The sequence below is a fragment of the Sander vitreus genome, chromosome 24, assembly GCF_031162955.1.
Source record: "Sander vitreus isolate 19-12246 chromosome 24, sanVit1, whole genome shotgun sequence".
NCBI classification, from domain to species: Eukaryota; Metazoa; Chordata; class Actinopteri; order Perciformes; family Percidae; genus Sander; species Sander vitreus.
This window is the reverse complement of record NC_135878.1, coordinates 7,876,493-7,896,575: the sequence shown is the minus strand read 5'-3', so window position 1 is coordinate 7,896,575 and position 20,083 is coordinate 7,876,493. Positions and strand designations below refer to the sequence as shown.

The 20,083-nt window shown below is 40.0% G+C and overlaps 1 protein-coding gene across 4 annotated transcripts in view; it reads right to left on the bottom strand.

The window, feature by feature from the left end:
• Window positions 1-483: 483 nt before the first annotated feature.
• The window catches only part of LOC144512709 (fibroblast growth factor 14-like), a 64,220-nt gene continuing 44,620 nt past the window's right edge, over window positions 484-20,083 (bottom strand). For all 4 annotated transcript variants that reach the window (XM_078243585.1, XM_078243586.1, XM_078243583.1 and 1 more), the window contains exons 3-5: window positions 18,878-18,981; window positions 1,026-1,224; window positions 484-632 (exon numbers count right to left, since the gene is read on the bottom strand). In XM_078243585.1, coding sequence (XP_078099711.1) covers window positions 484-632; window positions 1,026-1,224; window positions 18,878-18,981 — 452 coding nt within the window. The remainder of the gene's footprint in view (window positions 633-1,025; window positions 1,225-18,877; window positions 18,982-20,083) is intronic.

Genomic DNA, 20,083 nt, shown 5'->3' with positions numbered 1-20,083 from the left:
CCACCAGCAAGCAAGTATATCTGGCAACAGAAAACAGTACTATCAGGAGAGGAAAAAGGGGCATCATTCTTACAGATTGTCACAGAAAAATACCGGTGAAGATGACATTTGTTTCTGTTTTTTGTTTGTTTTGCTTATATTTGTTTTGAAGTCATTTTGTCTCCCACTATGAGGGCATGCCACTGTCAAAGTTCCAAAATATCTGGCTGGCATTGGCCTGACTTTACGCTCTTCATCCTCCTCTTCCCCCACCACCAGCCACAGTGCTCCGTCCTTCTGGCTCTGCCCCACAACACCAGATCCGTCCAATAGGGAGAGAGGTGGGGCAAGACGTGCGGCCCCACTGCTGACTAGTCAAAACTTTAGCTGTTTGTTTGATTACCTTTTGTTACGGTTTAGTTTTTTGAGTGGGCAGCAGTGGGGCGAGTGTCTGGCTTTTCCTGGTCTCTGGTTGGCCAGGGGAGGGTAAAAAGGGGGGCGGGGTTATGTCTCCTCCTTGTCGGGTTTGTTGACTGGTTTGCCTCCATTCATGACCACTGGTTCGCTGGTTGTGCTTTTGGAAGGCGGGCCCCCGGCGAGTTTAGGCACCGCCTCCCCAACGTCGTGCAACGAAGGCTCTCGGTACATCGCAACTAGAGGAGTGGCGGATGGGAGAGAGGGAGGAGGACAGGGGGAGGAAAGAAAGAAAGGAGGAGAGATGAAGGAGATACAGTAGTGGTGGGAACAGAGAAGAAGAAAGGCATAAGGAATTGATGAAGAAAGAGGGCAGAAGAGAGGTAAAAGAGGAGAAAAATAGCGATGAAAATGTGTAAAAGAGAAGGTCAGGGAAGCATGAATGACGGAAAGAAACGAAGATGTGAGGAAAAGGTGTGTATTTACTCTATAATCCAATAACAACGTATAAAAACGTAACATCTGCAAACATTTCAGTAAACGGAAACAAAAGAAATCGGGTCTTAAACCAAAAATGATAATTAAAGCTGAAGGAATTATCCCTGGTTTATGTGTGTGTAAATGCATGTTACCTTCTATAGGTTTAGGCAGGAAGTGTGCAGCTGGTTTGGTCTTTTTAACCCTGTTGCCCTTCATGGCCTGTCCCTCTTTATTGAGGCCCAGAAACCAGGCCCGGCCCGACTCCTTCTGCCTGTAGAGCATAGAGCTGTAGATCACATAGTAGTTCTCAAACACCGACTCCTTAAACTTACACTCCGCTGTAAACAGTTCCTGAGGAGACAGACAGAAAGAGATACAGTATGGGTCATATTATGTTAAAAACTGATCAAGTAGTTCCACAGGACACTTAGAATATATATACAAAATGCTTCAATGAACAATTAAAATAAATAGAATAAAATACAAACAAAACATTTCCTTTATTGTTGTCAGGCTGCCAATACATCTGATATAAAAAAACAATGAAATATATTGACCAGCCATAGGGAGGAGCAGCCCAACACTGACTGAATACACCCTGGTACTGGTACATACGGGTACTTTGCAAAACGTCAGACAATCCCATAGAAGTCAATGCAATTTCACTTGTGTTTGCATAAAAATTTTGACAATTGAATGGATTTATTTATTTCAAATGTTTGTTTTATACACGTCTAATGTTTTATTTTGTATCTTGTCTGAACCTGAGCATTCACAATACCTTAATAAATGAAGGTCGATCGCAGTCATGTCCCTTCATTCTCCCCCCCGTCTATCATTTTGCAAAGTGTTGTGTGTAATTAACCAACCTGTTATTAAAAGCCAACTGTTTGAGACGACAGCTCTAACTGTTACTGGTAATAGCAGCCTCGCGCTTATTTAAGCTAACATTAGCTTTCTATAAGTAGTAACTGTCAGCAGCATCATTTAGCGATTTACCACACTGACTGTGAATATTCACGTAACGTTATCTTATGAGCCTCGAGTCTCAGCGTGAAATTCTCCATTACACTGACCCCCTATATGACAGCTTTTCAGCTTTTTCCTGTTTCTCTCCTGATGTGACAGCGCTAGGGAGCCTCTGTGATGCCGGTCTGGTCTATAGCCTGGAGCCAAAGCCCCTATCAGGATCTTTTTTTAGGACAAGGCAGGGGAATAAATCGAAGAAGTTTTTAGATGTATTGGTGGTGCAACCAACTACACAGCAACTCTTCAGCATAGTATTATTAATTTAAAACGGGTTGTTTAAAATAAAAGTTTGGAGATATGTTCAACTTCTGGTGGTGATGAGAGTCTTCTCTAGATGACGTATTACCAGCCTAACGTATAGAGCTGAACAGTGACCGTCCTCTTTTTGAACAGCTCTGGTTCCGGAAGTGATTTTCCCCATTCAATATTTCCATTGACGTTTCAGAAAATGCTTATATCAAAAGTTTTAAGCCTGGAACCAAGCCAACCAGCTACCAGATGAATCATCACCATGAAACCTTGGATTTTGCGCAGAAAAACCTTTTGGAAAATGGCAAAAAAGGTAAAGGTACAAGACCGTGTACATAAACGATCACAGACTTTAATGGTAGCAGCTAGCTAGCCATTCGTGGGTTCACGGGTGCGGTAAACATTTCCATGGTAACAGCCAAAATCCTTATGAAGAAAATGAATGGGATTTTCACTTCTGGAACCACACTGTTGAGTGCTTTGATGTATTTCTCACTATGTCATTCTTCCCTGACACTCTCTGTGTCTGTATGCACATAAAAAACAAACTAAACAGATAAAAAAACGGATTGATTCTGGTTACACAAAACCCAAAAGCTCTCACCCTCCCACCCACATCAGCTCGACTGATGTGTCAGAACTCTTTTCCATGGTCACCAGCGCCTTCAGCGGAGCATATTTCAGCACTGAATAAAGGTGTTATTCTTACTGGGCAAAAAATGTATTACTGAGTCACAGCAAGCATATAAGGCAGCCTGAGATTAAACAATCTCCTTTTTTTATATCTAAAAACTATTTAGCTGCTACATGTTCCACTCTTTTTACCAGCTAGTCTCTTAGTCTGTCTGACACTTGGTACTTGGCAGATGGGTTATCAGACCTATTTTTGTGGGTTTGTCACTATGACAAGCACCTTTCATATTATACATAGTCATTAATCCATTGTTAATATAAACAATATTGATCAATGTAGCTTTTACTATTGTATCACTATTATCTCCCCTTGTATAACAATAATCTTCCTTTCTTGGGGCAAGATTTTTATCAAATTATATAAAAGGAACTTTCATAATAATTTAGTATACAATGGCTGAGGATATAAATAGTTTTAATAATCTACCCCTCATATGGCTGAGGACACTCCTGCCAACCCAAACAATCACCCCGGAGGTCCCCAGACCTCAGATTGGGAAGTGTTTGTCTAGACCGTCTCTTATTGGTTGTTGTGGGCCTTTTGCCAGAGCCACAGACACATTGTCATTCAGCTCAGGTCTGTCGGTCCGAGTCTCATAGCAACATGAGGAAGAGAGGCGACACTGTAGCCGTGGCAACCAACCAGCGCAGAGAGGGAGGGGTCGGTGGATGGGTGGGTGTCTGGGTTTGTAGTGGGGACTTCAAGAGTGGCAGAGCGAAATACACACACACACACACACACACATGCATTGGTAATTTAACATATAATGTGCTATATATCATGCTCTACCACATCCACTCACACACTAACATAGGAAGAGACTTATCAAAGGCAGGGTTGGGTGGCACCAATACGCAGCTGTGAGGGATTAGACACTGGCGTGTCACACACACACACACACACACACACACACACACACACACACACACACACACACACACACACACACACACAGGGGGTGCAGGGGGGCTTGTCTGGGATATGAAATGTGACTAAATGATTGGTTGGCAACAAAACAAGAGAAGGTTATAATGAATGAATGCTCTATTTATTGGCAATGGCAGTGACACACACACAAATCAAGTGTTCTTTTTTGGTAAGCATGGTTTTGATTTGGATTAACTATGCTTAATACTTTTCATTCCAGGATCAAATTAAATTAATAATATACAGTACCAGTCAAAAGTTTGGGGTCACTTAGAATAAAAGGGTTCTCGACTGTTGTAGAAAGAAGTGGCTGATCTTTAATACAATATTGATAATTGAGAAAACGTTGGAGAACCCTTTTGCAATTATGTAAGCACATAATGTAATCTGAAAACTGCTGCCCTGGTTAAAAAAACAATGCAACTGATCTCAGCTGGTATTCTGTCTGTAATGGAGTGGAATGGAAATTTCTAAGTGACCACAAACTTGTACTGTACATTGAGCCTTGACCGGCACCCCAGATTCATTATTGATTTGTTAAGAAGGGTGATCTTTGCTGGCGTGCAAAAAGCAGTGCCCAACACTTATTAATGTTGGGCCAGTGAGATCATACATTATTTAATACTGCTTTTAAAGTAAAAGATGTTTGATCCTGAGGCCTCTTTCAGTCTCGGCGGAAGAAGAAATATTTATTTCCCACTGAATTCAGTGAGAAAAAAACTATAAGAATTACTTTGGATGAAAACGTCACAGGTGAGTCATTTTAACAACACTGCCTGCCTGAAGGTGGTTGGTCGTCATTTCTAAACAGCTATGTTCACAAGCTGCCCATAGTAGGAACATTGGGAGAAAGAATGAATGAAAGAAATGGAGGGTGGGGTGGTGGGGTTGGAAATTGGGACATGAAGGAGAGAAGAGATAATAAATCACCCAGTGAGGAGGAGGACGACGCCTCCTGATTGGAAAAACAGCAGGGGATTCTCTCTCTCCCTCTCTCTCTCTCTCTCTCTCTCTCTCTCTTCTTATCTTTTCTCTCATTGCTCTTCTTTTTTTTCTCCCTCTTTCATTTCTCAGTGTTCTGCAGATATTTAGTGGAAGCGCACACATGCATGCACACTGTTATCTTTTGAATTACACACACATGCATGCATCCTAGCCTGAATAGCAGCCGTAATCAGATAGAGAGGAGCCCATTAACATGTTAAACATCCTGCGCGAAAACATACTAAAGTGATACAGGCAGGACTTTGTCCCTTAAAGACCTAAAAATAAGAAACTTATTTGAAAAAGCAAATAAGTTTCCAATAAACTTGGAAAAGCAAACTCCACTCTTGGCACTACACAAAGCTGCACTAATAACAACACTTGACAACTAGCGCTGCCTGGTGCAACCACAGATTGACTGCTAGCCACTGGGAGCTTCCCAGTAGAAGCATATCTATAATACAACAATTAACTGTTGGAAATAATTACTGTTCCTTTGGACTGTTGAAATGTATCAAAGCCGTTAATCCACTGGCAATCAGGATTGTGTCTTGTTAAAGAGACCTGAATGAATGGCATCACAATACACTGACAGTTCAGGCCTGTGACCTCGCTGACCAGGGCAGCTGGTGAATGACTCTGAGGCCACAAGTTCTCCTTTCAAGATCTGACTCTCAGGGCGAATAAGCTAAAGACAGACTGATTGACAGCCTGAAGCTTCATTTATCTACATTTACTTGTGCATCAGTGGGTTACAGTGTGACTACAAAAATACCGTGGAGACCAGAGGGTCAGTTTTCTCCTACAAGTTTCCGATACTGCTGGAGATTGTTAGTGTCAACAGGAGTAGGTTGAAGAAAGCCTCAGTATTCACCTATTCACTAACACACATCTGTCATTTCCACTGCACCTTTTGCTCGTTGCAATTAACTTTCTCTATCGAAGTGAATGAAAAAATGCAAACAACATTTAAGCCTCCTATTCAGTTGGGAGACAAGCCTTCCTTACCATTACTCAACATTGATGAAAGAATGTAAACACAATTACTTAGAGGTATTTAATTAAAGAGTTATATAAGCCTGACAATGCACAACACATCCGTCTAATGTTCCCAATGTCGGAACTACCGTACACTGTCGTGCACAAGTGTAATTCCACCTCTTGCAACCTGTAATAACCTGTAAAAAATATGTTGTTTGTCACTGCCTTCCAAAATAGTTAGACCTTTATCAAAACTATTGATATGACTGATTTCTGATCTGCCATCGCTACAGTGGAGATTTGGTTCAATTTAAGCACAAAAACTCCTCTCTTTAAGGATTTATAGTGACATCATAATGTTACGCTACTTCAGACCTTTTTCCTGACAGACTAGAGGGCCTTGTCAAGTAAAAGTGAATACACTTTTGTTTCTTTTGTCAGGACAACTCCAAATGTGTGTGTATATACAGTATATATATATATACAGTCAGGTCCATAAATATTGGGACATCGACACAATTCTAATCTTTTTGGCTCTATACACCACCACAATGGAGTTGAAATGAAACGAGGGTATTAATTTGAGGGTATTTACATCCAAATCAGGTGAACGGTGTAGGAATTACAACAGTTTGTATATGTGCCTCCCACTTTTTAAGGGACCAAAAGTAATGGGACAATTGGCTGCTCAGCTGTTCCATGGCCAGGTGTGTGTTATTCCCTCATTATCCCATTTACAAGGAGCAGATAAAAGGTCCAGAGTTCATTTCAAGTGTGCTATTTGCATTTGGAATCTGTTGCTGTCATGTCTCAATATGAGATCCAAAGAGCTGTCACTATCAGTGAAGCAAGCCATCATTAGGCTGAAAAATCTAAACAAACCCATCAGAGAGATAGCAAAAACATTAGGTGTGGCCAAATCAACTGTTTGGAACATTCTTAAAAAGAAAGAACGCACCGGTGAGCTCAGCAACACCAAAAGACCCGGAAGACCACGGAAAACAACTGTGGTGGATGACCGAAGAATACTTTCCCTGGTGAAGAAAACACCCTTCACAACAGTTGGCCAGATCAAGAACACTCTCCAGGAGGTAGGTGTATGTGTGTCAAAGTCAACAATCAAGAGAGACTTCACCAGAGTGAATGCAGAGGGTTCACTACAAGATGTAAACCATTGGTGAGCCTCAAAAAACAGGAAGGCCAGATTAGAGTTTGCCAAACAACATCTAAAAAAGCCTTCACATTTCTGGAACAACATCCTATGAACAGATGAGACAAAGATCAACTTGTACCAGAGTGATGGGAGAGAAGAGTATGGAGAAGGAAAGGAACTGCTCATGATCCAAAGCATACCACCTCATCAGTGAAGTATGGTGGTGGTAGTGTCATGGCGTGGGCATGTATGGCTGCCAATGGAACTGGTTCTCTTGTATTTATTGATGATGTGACTGCTGACAAAAGCAGCAGGATGAATTCTGAAGTGTTTCGGGCAATATTATCTGCTCATATTCAGCCAAATGCTTCAGAACTCATTGGACGGCGCTTCACAGTGCAGATGGACAATGACCCGAAGCATACTGCGAAAGCAACCAAAGAGTTTTTAAAGGGAAAGAAGTGGAATGTTATGCAATGGCCAAGTCAATCACCTGACCTGAATCCGATTGAGCATGCATTTCACTTGCTGAAGACAAAACTGAAGGGAAAATGCCCCAAGAACAAGCAGGAACTGAAGACAGTTGCAGTAGAGGCCTGGCAGAGCATCACCAGAGATGAAACCCAGCGTCTGGTGATGTCTATGCGTTCCAGACTTCAGGCTGTAATTGATTGCAAAGGATTTGCAACCAAGTATTAAAAAGTGAAAGTTTGATTTATGATTGTTAATCTGTCCCATTACTTTTGGTCCCTTAAAAAGTGGGAGGCACATATATAAACTGTTGTAATTCCTACACCGTTCACCTGATTTAGATGTAAATACCCTCAAATTAAAGCTGAAAGTCTGCAGTTAAAGCACATCTTGTTCGTTTCATTTCAACTCCATTGTGGTGGTGTATAGAGCCAAAAAGATTAGAATTGTGTCGATGTCCCAATATTTATGGACCTGACTGTATATGTATGTATGTGTATAACTTTGCAATAATAATATATATGTATATATGGCAAATGTATGCAAAATCACATTAAATGATCAAATCGATATTTAATGAATTTAACTGTTCGACAACGCTCTTCAACTCATGTTTTTAATTACAACTTCAGCTACATTTACAGTGGCACTCATAAGTTTATGAACCCATGCTAAAGTTGATTAAAAAGAGGAATAAAAAAATCATCTTTAGGAAACTGATCTTAATGCCTTAATTAAAAAAAAAAGAGGAAAAATCCAACCTTTAAGGACACCAGTTTTCTTTGTGAATGAATAATGTATCGTAAATAAATAAATGTTCTTCCTTAAAATACAGGGGGCATAAGTATACACACCCCTATGTTAAATTCCCATAGAGGCAGGCAGATTTTTATTTTTAAAAAATGCATCCTGATAAAGTTCCCTTGGCCTTTGGAATTAAAATAGCCCCACATCATCATATCCCCTTCACCATACCTAGAGATTGGCATGGGGTACTTTCCATAAGATCATCTCTCAACGCAAATCAAACCAGCTATTAGGCTAACTGAAATAAAACCATGCCAATCTCTAGGTATGGTGAAGGGTATGTGATGATGTGGGGCTATTTTAAGGGGTGTACTTACTTATGCCCCCTGTATTTTAAGGAAGAACATTTATTTATTTACGATACATTATTCATTCACAAAGAAAATTGGTGTCCTTAAAGGTTGGATTTTTCCTATTTTTTTTAAGTAAGGCATTAAGATCAATTTCAAAAAGATTATTTTTTTATTCCTCTTTTTAGTCAACTTTAGCATGGGTTCACAAACTTATGAGTGCCACTGTACATTGCTACATTTTGGTTTAAAAATGAATATCTTTTGCTACATTTACACCTTGCCTACACACTGCTCTGGTGTTTCAGAGCCCCTAAACCGGAGACATTTGAAAACACTTCTGAGCCCGTTTTGGTTTGGAATCCCCGGGGTTGTGTTGCAGTCTCAACGCCTGCAAATGGAGACCTTTGGCAACACCAACACTGACGCCAATGTTTCGCCGCGTGATTGGGTCATGACGTCTCGTTCTCTGAGATTAAGCAGTTATCAGGTTTGGGCGTGTTAGTTTAAACCAGATTAGTTATTCTACTGGAGCTCAAATTACTTGTATGCAAAACTCTGCTTAAAAACCAAAACGTAGCAATGTAAATGTAGCCTTAGTTGGAATTATTAATTACAACTAAATTACGTGAAACGATAACACAGTATGGTTATATCATCATATCAACACATTCAAGTTAATTAATAGTAATAATGAATTGACAAACAGCATTAGTTTCTTACAGTATGTTATTTTAAGTTAAACCATAAAAAATGTGTTTAATTAATTAATTGAGAAAGCATAGTTCTGATTTGCAGTTGCTCTCCTTGCAACATTGCTTGATGCGACTAAGCTCAAAGAAGTTGTTTTTCATCCCAATGTGTATGTACATATGTGTGTGTGTGTGTGTGTGTGTGTGTGTGTGTGTGTGTGTGTGTTTGCGTGCACTGCTCAGTGAGTGGGTGTGTTTGTTTCCAACACCAGTTATTATCACAGCACTAATTACCATGGGGAATAGTGGGTAAACAAATCATTCTAACAAAAAGAAAGCCCACAGAGAAGAAGGAAGAGGAGTGAAAAGAAAAGTGTCGGCATATGAAAACAAAAGTGAAGAGGGTGCTTTGAGAGGGGACTTGAAAGGATGTCCTCCAGCCCAGACAAACTGAATCAAAGCATCAATCTGACTCCAATCACAGCGTCGCTCTCGGCGTGTAAGTAACACCACGGTGTTCCTCAGTCACTCCAGACCTGCACACCTGATCCAATTACGCTGTTATGGAAATGTGTGGTTCTTAATTGGATCAGGTGTGTTCAAGCTGGAGCAACAACTCATAGCACAGGCACTCCTTTAGGACTGGTTGGGAAACTGAACTAGTGGATTGTATTAGGAGATACCTAGTTAGTGTCCTCCCTATTTGAACAGGGGAACCCCCACCCCGGTCTGCCACTCCTTAGGCACTGTCCTAAAGGTTATGTTCTTTGTGGTGCTCAAGATCACATGGCTGATATCCTGAATTAAAGATTTGTCTGCCGCATATCAACCACCATTTCATATCAGGATGCCCTCAAACCTACGCGAGGGGGGCTGCATGGAGGCCTGTTGACCCCCAGCACTGGTGAGACAAAGAAATAGGATCTATAAGTTTGAGTAATATAGTTTATATTCGTTCTAAGGACATTACTATGATATTGCAACACTTTTCAAACACAGCGGCTTGTTAACTGATCTTTCTCTATAAGGGTCTGTTCAGGTCGACGGCATTCAGATCGGGTGCAATTATCCTTGGGTCTATTCAGGTCTGGTCTAACTGTGTTCGGGTCCACATCAGATCAGGTCCCTCTATTTTGTGAATTAATTTGTGCGCGTCGGGTTCAGTACGTTTGCGCATGGGTTCATTTTGGATCGGGTCGGATGTTTTGGACCAATAAAATGGCAGCATTAGAGAAATGTCAGAGTTTTATTGGCAGCAAGTTCAGTTTGCCGATTTCATCACTTCCGCAGAAATGCAATTGCATCGGTGAAATAAAGTCTTTATTATTATTATTATTTGATCAAGGTGAAAATGTCTGAGTTTGTGGGTTTTGAAGTTGATCAGATTTCTGAATATATCAATCCATTATCAGTATCAGTAAACCACCTTGATTAGAATCTCTGAACAGCTTAATAAAAGGTGCTGACTGTGACTCATTAGAGGAAGGCTGGGAAGGCTACACATACACCAGTAAAGACCGTTGAACGTCATCAGTGGACGACAGTTTTAAACCTGCTATTGAGTGTGATGTCTGTCCCGTGGTGCTTCAATGACATGATGCACAGAGCAACATCTTTGAAGAGACTCCAGAGCACACAGGCAACTAATGTATTCACTAGTCACCAGAAAATGTGTGTGTCTGTGTGTGAGTGTGTTATGACCATGGTTATGACTCATATGGCTAACATTTATTCTCTCTGCTACTCGTCTTCCTTCTCATCTCTCTGGATGTAGACATCACAGGACTCACTCTGTCTGAGTGCTGTACCGACTGTGTTATGAATGCGCGCACGCGCACACACACACACACACACACACACACACACACACACACACACACACACACCACACTCCTATGTTTGTTGAAAACATCCTGTTGTAAGAAAACATGCTGCAGCAGAGGAAGAGAGAGAAAAGATTGAGTCGAGAAGATAAATCCACTATATAGAAAAAGATACACAAGGGCTCTGCATCTAGTTTTTATGTTGTAATTAATGAAATGAGCTGAAACTAGCTGAAAATCAACCAGCAGCTATTTTATTAACTGATTCATTGTTTCAGTCATTTCTCAAGCAAAAACACCATTCTCTGATTCCATGCTCTCAGAGTTTCCGTTTGTCATATCATAGTAAACTGAATACCATTAGGTTTTGACTGTTGGTCAGATAAAACAAGATTCAAAGCCTCCGAACACCCACACAAGTGATTTCAGTTATTGTGGCTGATTAGACCTCTGCTCAGGTTGAAGTGGGCTGGAGCTTAGATGGGAATTTATTAAGTCACAAATCTTTTCTACCAATAAGCTGTCATTTGTCCTGCCCAGGTGCAACAAAGCTAACAAGAGACTCAGGAAGATGTCAACCAATCAGTCTAGACACACCCAAACAGTCCTGGGAAGAGGTCTAATCAGCCAGATTAACTCAAAACACCAGTGTGGGTGTTCAGTGCCTTTACAGATGTTATGTTGGGCTCTAGGAAATTAAAAATAAGGCATAGAAAAGTGCAAAGTGAAAAGAAGAATGGGCAGTATGTGTGTAAGTATGCGTTTATTTGACCTTTCTTTGCCTTTTTTCTTTGATTTAACTAATATTACAATCATACCGTGATTTGTTTGTGTGAGACATTCATCTCTCATTGTCAGAAAGAAGACATGAATGACATTTGTTTTTGATTTAATATGCTACCATACTTTTATTTGGTCATGTTATTTATCTGGCAAGCCTACTAGACCTCTTTTCAGCACCAGGAGCTCCACGGTTTGACCCAGACAAAGACAAAGTCTTGGTTTGCTCTCCACACGGGGGTGTTAATTATTAGAGGATAAATTCATGTTACTTTTATTGGGATTTAAATAGGCTTTGGATGTATACTGTTAGTTCTGAAACATATATAACTTTCTGATTTCCTTCAGGGGGGCCAAGAGTTTCTGTGGAGAACCAGTCACCAGATTATGCTACAGGCCAATGCTGTCCCTTACTTTAAGATGTTTCTATGACCTAAGGGTTACCTGGACTCAAAGAGAAGGGGGGAAGAGAGAGGAGTATTAGCAAAGAAACAAGCGGAAGAAAAAAAAATAGTTGAAGAATGGAATTGAAGGTGTTGAAGGTCATTTCTAATCTTGGCTGGTGGACAGTCAGCACAATTCAGATTTCAAAAACAAGCAGATTTTAGGGGGGCTCTGGTGTACACAAACCTGAGTAATGATCTAGATATGTCTCACGACCACACTGGTACATAAACGGTTTTTATGCACTTTTAACCCTAACATAATATTTTATTCTGTCATCATTCTCACCTAATTCATCTATAAGTAGTAGAAGAAGATAATAATAATAATAATAATAATAATAATAATAATAATAATAGTATAAGTAGCAGTAATAGAGGTTAGTTGCAGGAAACGTGTTAATGTCCTCTTTCACCTCTCAGCTGACGTCCTGACATCTACAACTACCACCCTAATACACCCACACACCAATGTGTTGTCTTTTGCACACACTAGTGTCACTCACACAAACACACACAGTCCCAAACTCATCATCACTTTTTTTTCCCACTTTCCCCAGCATGCTCCATAATTATCACATAGCAGCTCATTGCACACTGTGCCATCTGTTAGTCGCACGCACGCACGACCAAAACCCACACACATGCACGCACCACACGTATATGCACAACCACACGCTGCCAGATGCTTGGGATCGATTAATAAGACAGTCCTACCATGTATAACGAAGTTTGCAGCATATCATTAACAATTGGCAATAAGAGGATAAAGAATATCATGGAGAGCAGAGCAGCACAAATTTAGAAACAAGCTAAGACTAAGACTAAGACTAAGAAGCTAAGACTCAACTAGAAAATACACTTAACAAAGAAATGTCCTAAATCAATAACTTTCTGGTATCACAATAATAATCCCATAACTGTCTTGATAGCGCTACGTTGCTATATTCAAGTTTTTCTTGATTGCTTTGACACAGCAGTCAACTCAAACTCCACATTTTTCAAAACAGTTAACACACAGGCTGAAACAGTGGCACTCATGGTCAAAATAACCGTGCCAAAACATTTAAAATATGCAACAAAAGCAAATGTTGCCTTCAAACAACACAACTTGCAAACAAGTGTATGAGCTCTTCCAATCAACCATTACACAGTGGACAACAAAATACTAAATACAGCACTCAGTGTGAATCAGTGCACCATTGCTTGTCATTGTAGTCTATTACTGTACGTAGCTTTCATGCCAGTGACATTTGTTGACAAATTTGCCTTCTTGCAAAGAATTGGATCCAGAATCAGAAATGCTTTGATGCAAATGTTATTGATTCCACTGATCCTTATTTTGAAACTGTGGCTGAAAACTGAAATACTGTAATTATTACACAAAATACATGTAAACCAAAATAAAATCCATTAGAGTATAAGAAAATAAAAATAATCTATTACAGTAAAGTATAAACATCTATTACTGTAAAGTATAAGAAATAGCCACTACTAATACACAGGGTGTTTCTCAATCTCAAGAATGTAAAGAATGGACTTGTGTTCTTGGGGAGAACGTTCTTGCTGGTTGTTCTTGGAAGAATGAACTCACAAGTTCACAAGCACAGAAAACGCTGTTAACAGTTTGAGACGATGCGTTCTTCCTGTTATTGCTCAACACTCCCAGCACAGAGGCTACCTGCAGGGCTCCAAAATAACAGCTAGAAATAAAAACCACAACAATATAACCATGTTGTATTAAAACAAGAAAACTATTGCAATAATATTGAAAAATAAAACTAATTGAGCTTTAATTTTATTGTTTATGGTTTAGCTCAAACACCCCTAACTTATTCAAAAGAGTGGAATGTGATCCCTACTATTATTAGTGTATAAGTTTAAGTAAGTTTAAATAAAAAAAATAAGTAGGCATATGCACTGGTGTGTCCTATGTGTTCCTATTAGTGTTATGTGGAATTTTCATTTCTATATTATTGTAGTGCACTGTATATGCCCAGGGACAACAGATGGAAATTACCAATTAACATTATAAAGGTTGGTGTCTCCCCTTTAGTCTACATAACATGTCATAGAATGTTACCACTTTATGTACAACTGTTCATTTATCATACAGACTGAAACTCAACTTCTAATAAATCAGAAAACAAATACACCAAAAAAATATGATGTATAGCCTATGGCATAATTTAAACAAGTCTCCCAAAAAGAAACTGTTATATCTCTCTCCCCCACCTCTGCCTGCTGCGCTGTGTGTGTCTGTGTGTGTCTGTGTGTGTGTGTGTGTGTGTGTGTGCTTGTGGAGTTTAACTCCGAAAAGACAGTTAACCACAGGTTCCCGTTAATCTTATGATGGACATGTGTTGTGATATTTAAACAAACGATCCGTCAATAGCGAAATAAAAGCCTCTTATTTACGGGACCGGTCTAAAAGACCTCCGGCTTACAGCGAGGTCTCCGAGCGTGACTGTCCAAGTGACTGCCGGGAGCTAGCGGCCCCGGCAGGCGCAAGCTGGTGGCCGCGTCACTTTATGGAGCTTCGAAAACTCCGAAAACTTTGGAGCAAATTGTCAATTTGGCAAAGATTTTCGCAAGACTGCCTATATTCGAAATCTAAACCGTTCATTTCTCACCTAAAATGTTCTCAGAAGTGAATTTAGTGATGAATAAGATGGCGAAAATTGTTTTTGGGCTGTCTATGTACCGGAAACCCGACCATCATTGAATGCCGAAATGAATGTTGGGATACGGGTGCTGCGAAGTTCATACAAGTTACCGACCAATGCATCCTTGGTAAAATGGGCGTGTCAAGAACATTTCCGGGAATCTTAACTGTTCTTGGTGAAATGTGAACTTGTGTATTGGGACAGTACTTTGGCAACACGAGATGACGTTTCACAGGGACACAAGAATACAAGTCAATAGAAGAACACAGATTGAGAAACGCCCTCAGTTTCTTCTGTCTTAGACCTCTTCCATCCATGTTGGCAGAGAACAACACAGACGCTGCACCTTTAAGGCCTGCAGACTGATTGCTAATTGAAGATTTGTGGGAAGGAGTGTCAAACAGGTGCTTCAGTGATCTCATACTGATGGAGGTAGTTTCTAATAGTTAGGAACAGATGGCTTCTGTTTGGTTACCATAGCTAAAACAATGGAGTTTGGACTGCTTGAATGACATCCGTGTTAACTGTTCTGCAAAAGGGTGGGAAAATGTGTCAATCCAATGAGAAATGGTTAACACATTTGCAAGAGGTGTCTTCTGCTCTGCTGAGACAGTGATGATGAAAACCGAGTGGATCCCAGTTTCTTTAAGCAGGTCAAAGCAATCAAGAAAAACTGTAAAGTATAAAAAGGGAATTAAGTTTTATCCTACTAATATCTTCAGAAAAATCTATATATTCTAGTTCTGACATGCATACAGTAAATACAATCGTGTTGGTCCTTTACAAAGAAACAAAAACAGAATCCACCAGGAAGAAATATTACGTGTAACATCATTAAAGACCTTTTCGTGCACACTGTATTTAGTACATTATGTTCTAATTATAATGATTACAGTGCAGTCACAGTGTCTCAGTGATGTGTGTTTGTACCAGGAATATCGAGTTGTTTGCTTGTTAATAACAAATTCTTCCAAGGGCAAAATGCAGCCCTGTAGTGTCTCGAACATGTTGCACCAAAGACTGCTGACAAGTGTGCCATGTTTAGTTGAAGGTACAGGAACTACAATGTGATTTGTATTGACTTTCTGACACGTCCACTAAAAACTAACCTGGCAGGATGAAAGATAATCCTGACTGGGTTCGATAAACAAGACACTGTGAAACAACCATTACGCACATACTGTACATAAAGGTAAACATCACCGCTCTGGTTGAGACCGGGATAAAACAAACTGTAGCTGTGATAACACCCTGGTAATGTTTAATGAATATGTCTTCAGGCGCCATGGCACCATCCTTACCACATACTACAACACACTACACCTGCCGGTACCTTTGCATCGGCCAATTAAACATCAAGCAGTGCGGAAATTATTAATAAATTAGACCTGCTGTATGTCATTTATATATTTGTTATCATGTAGCTGCCTGCCCATCAGTCACAGAACTGGAACATGATCACACATACACACTTTCCCTCTACTCATCTTTAGAGGGGATTTCTACTGTGTGTGTGTGTGTGTGTGTGTGTGTGTGTGTGTGTAAAGGGGGGGGGGGGGACTCCCCCTCTTCAATTATTTACAGGAAGCCCTCATGCATCTGTGACTTCCAACGACAGGCTGAGAAAGCCCTGCAGAGCAGCACAGATCTCTTGTCTTTCTCCTCCCGATTACTCCGGTGTCTCTTCCTATCATCCCTTTTATCTACAACATTTTTCCTTCTTCCGCTCCATATTTTTTCTCTTCCATCTGAAATCCGCCTTCACCGTTTCCTGCTGTCTACAATCCTTTCCTCCTTTCTCTCCATCTTTTTACTCTTCTGTCTACAACCTTTTTCTTCTTTTCTGTCCATCTTTTCCTCTGTCTAAAACCCTTTCCTCCTTCCTCTCAATATTTTTGCTCTTTCCTCTCTGGCTTCTTCTTTTTTGTAATTTTTGTCCTTCATCCCTATCTTTGCCATTTCTGTCTACAACTTCTTCGCCTGTACATCTTTTTCCTCTTATTGTCCGTGTCCTATTTCTTTCTTTTGCCTCCCACCCAAGTCTATCCTTTCTTCTCCCCTCTCCTTCTTTCTTTCATGATTGGTCCTGACCTCACCTTTTATTCCTCTCATCACTCTCTTTCATTTCGTCCCTTTTATCTCCTCCCCTCCTTTCCTCTCACATCCCACCCATTTCTATTCCCCCATCCCCTCTCTATCACCTCTTTTTTCCTCTCTTCTCCTCACTTCACCTCCTTTCCCCTCCTCTCTGGCTCCTGTCATCTCCACCCCAAATAAGAAATGCAGGGGAGGAAAGAGGGATGATGTCAGGGAGAAAAGATGTCAGTGAAAGAGTGTGAACTCTCTCTAAAGAGTCAGCATTGAAATAATTCATATTCTGCTCAAGCAGATCTCCGAGCAGCCGCCCGCTCCTCCTCCCCTCCAGTTGCTCTTCACCACCTCTTTCATCCCTCTCTCTAATCACGTCCTCCATATTGTTCTGCATGTCTCTCTTTAACGTCAATGATGAGACAAAGGTTTGACTAATTTAGCTCTTTCTTTTTTTTTGGTTTAATTTTCCAGTTTTCATTTACAACTTAAACGTTTTATTTTTCTGAATCTTTTGCACTCGATGAGAACAAGCCTCTGGAATGGCATTTCAGGACATTAAAACATGCTTACTTAATGCGTACTTGTCCATAATCTGGCATATATGCATGTTTCATCCTTTAAAAGTAATTCATATCTTTGTCTTTTTTCATCTCTCTGACTCTCTGTCTAATGCACCTGTCTCAAATCTTCTGTCACACAAAACCTAAAAAAATGTGACTTTCATATAGTCTTCTGACATGAAAAAAGCTTTTAATGTATCATGCATGCTTCAGTTCTTCTTTAAATTTAAGCCTAAAAGTAAGTTACTTATTGTATAATTTAGAGCAAGATTTGTCTGTAACGGCTCTGTAGGTGAGTGATCCATTTTGCCTCATTTTGCTCAGTGTGCCGTCCTTCAGACAGAGTAGACAGACCCGGGTCCCCGGACACAGTGAATATAATGGTCTGTACACTGGCTAACTGACAGGAGTTGTACTAAAATCATACAATGGTTTCTCTGAGCAGCATAATTAAATGAGATGACCATATCATGTCAACCGGGCCGATGACCGTTTTATCTCAGCTCAAAACCTGTTTTCAGGATGCAGATAGCTACACTTGAATAAAGAGACAAATCTTACTTTGCACTAGAGCTGAAACAAGAAAGTTATTCTGCAATCACTTATTCGTTTTAGCAAAACAAATAAAAAAAGAAATCACTGGTTCCAGCCTCTCAAATAGGAATATTTGATGGTTTTCTTTGTCTTCTATGATAGTAAACTGAATATCTTTTGGTTTTGGACTGTATATTGGATAAAACAAGCTATTTTAAGTGGTCACCTTGGGCTCTGGGAACACTATTTTCTGACAGGTTATAGATCTAATGATTAATCAAGAAAATAAACACCTTGCACACTATGCCTACTTTTATTTAGCAAAGACAGTTACAAATACATGATTTCACCTCCTTCCTTTTAGTTGAACAACTAAAGTCAACAGACGTACCTTCCTAAATCATTGCAAGCCATTTATTTGTCCTTACGCCTGTAGATAAAGTAAGGTCTTTTAAATGACCAGAGGTTTGTCAAAACAGGCTTCCATTTGTCTCCCACAAATAATCACCACAGCTTAAAACCAAACACTCGGGACCTGGATGAGCAACACATGGTTTGCAATTAGGCCCCATAATTTTCCAAAAATGAAACATTAGGCCCTTTAGCAGGACTGCCCACTATACACAAAAAAACAGATGCACGGCACAGTGCTGAGCACAATAGACACAGGTAAAAATACTGAAACAAAACACGTCTTGTGGACATCCTCCTTTGGGAATTTCTCATCCTTGTGTGCCCATGCTTGGATATCGTACAGTATGTGTCTGTGTCTATGTGTCTGTTTCTCTCTCTCTGTGCGTGCGTGCGTGCGTGCGTGCGTGCATGCTCACCGATGAGTAGAGGTGACCCTCTCCGTTCATGGCGATGTAGAGGCCAGTCTTGACTGATTGGATGGCCACGACTCTCAGACCCACAGGAATTAAGTTAAACAGAGCTGAGGACAAAAACAGACAAAATGAGTTTTCGTCTGTGTGTTTCTGTTCTTGATGTACTGTACAGTGCTTTGACAACTGAAATGTCAGGTCTGTTGCTCAGTTAACCCTAACTCTCGGCCTTGAGGGGCTACTCATAGGGCAGAAAATTCAGACCATTAAAGTAATCTATGTAATAACATAAGAAGTCAACAATCAATACCAAATATCCAGTTATTTTCTATTTTCCTGAAGGGGTGGGACTATAATCTATATACAGTATCTCAGCATATATATCATCACAGTAACCAAGCTTTATATAAACAATATAAATGTTGTTTTTTGAACATTTATTTAAACAAGATCCTTGACAAAGAGTCTCACATGGGACAGATACAGATAGTATTGACATGAAATGACACACACAAAAATAGACATAACACTAAGAAAAGATAAGAGGTGAAGAGTTACCTTCCTAATTGAAAGTGACCAGTTAAAATTTTACTCTATTCAGTTTGCTGTATCCTGTATAACAGGTGACCACCTCTCTAAATAAAGGTCCACCCTGAACTGTGGGTTTGCTGTTATATTTTCCATAGTTGACAGCTTTGACTCTTTGGATCCATTGGTCTAAAGTGGGTGGGTGGGATTTAAGCCAGTTTCCTCGTAATCATTTTATGGGCTAAGAACACCAGAACTCGGAGCATTTACAGTTAGTTTTTTCCCAAATCCTCTTAGATGTGTGTTCCCTAAAATGATTATCTGTGGTTCAACCATTATATTCAACTCCAATATCTCTACATGTACTCATGACCTCCTACCAGAATACTTTAAGTTTGGGCAGTCCCAAAAGGTGTGTGACAAATCTTCAATTACTCCAAACCAGGGTGGGAAATGAACTTACAAAAGTCCAATTTTACCAGCCACTTATATTTTTTACCAGCCACTTTTTCCAGAATTCAAATTTATAAAAGAAAGTGCACTAGAATATTTTGAATTGCTTCAATATATTATTTTGTATTATTAATACATATTTTATTAATATAGGCAAATAAAAAGTGATGTGAAAAAGGTCTGCCCTTTTTGCCGATTGCATGGACGTTTCTGAATAGAATTCTCATTCGG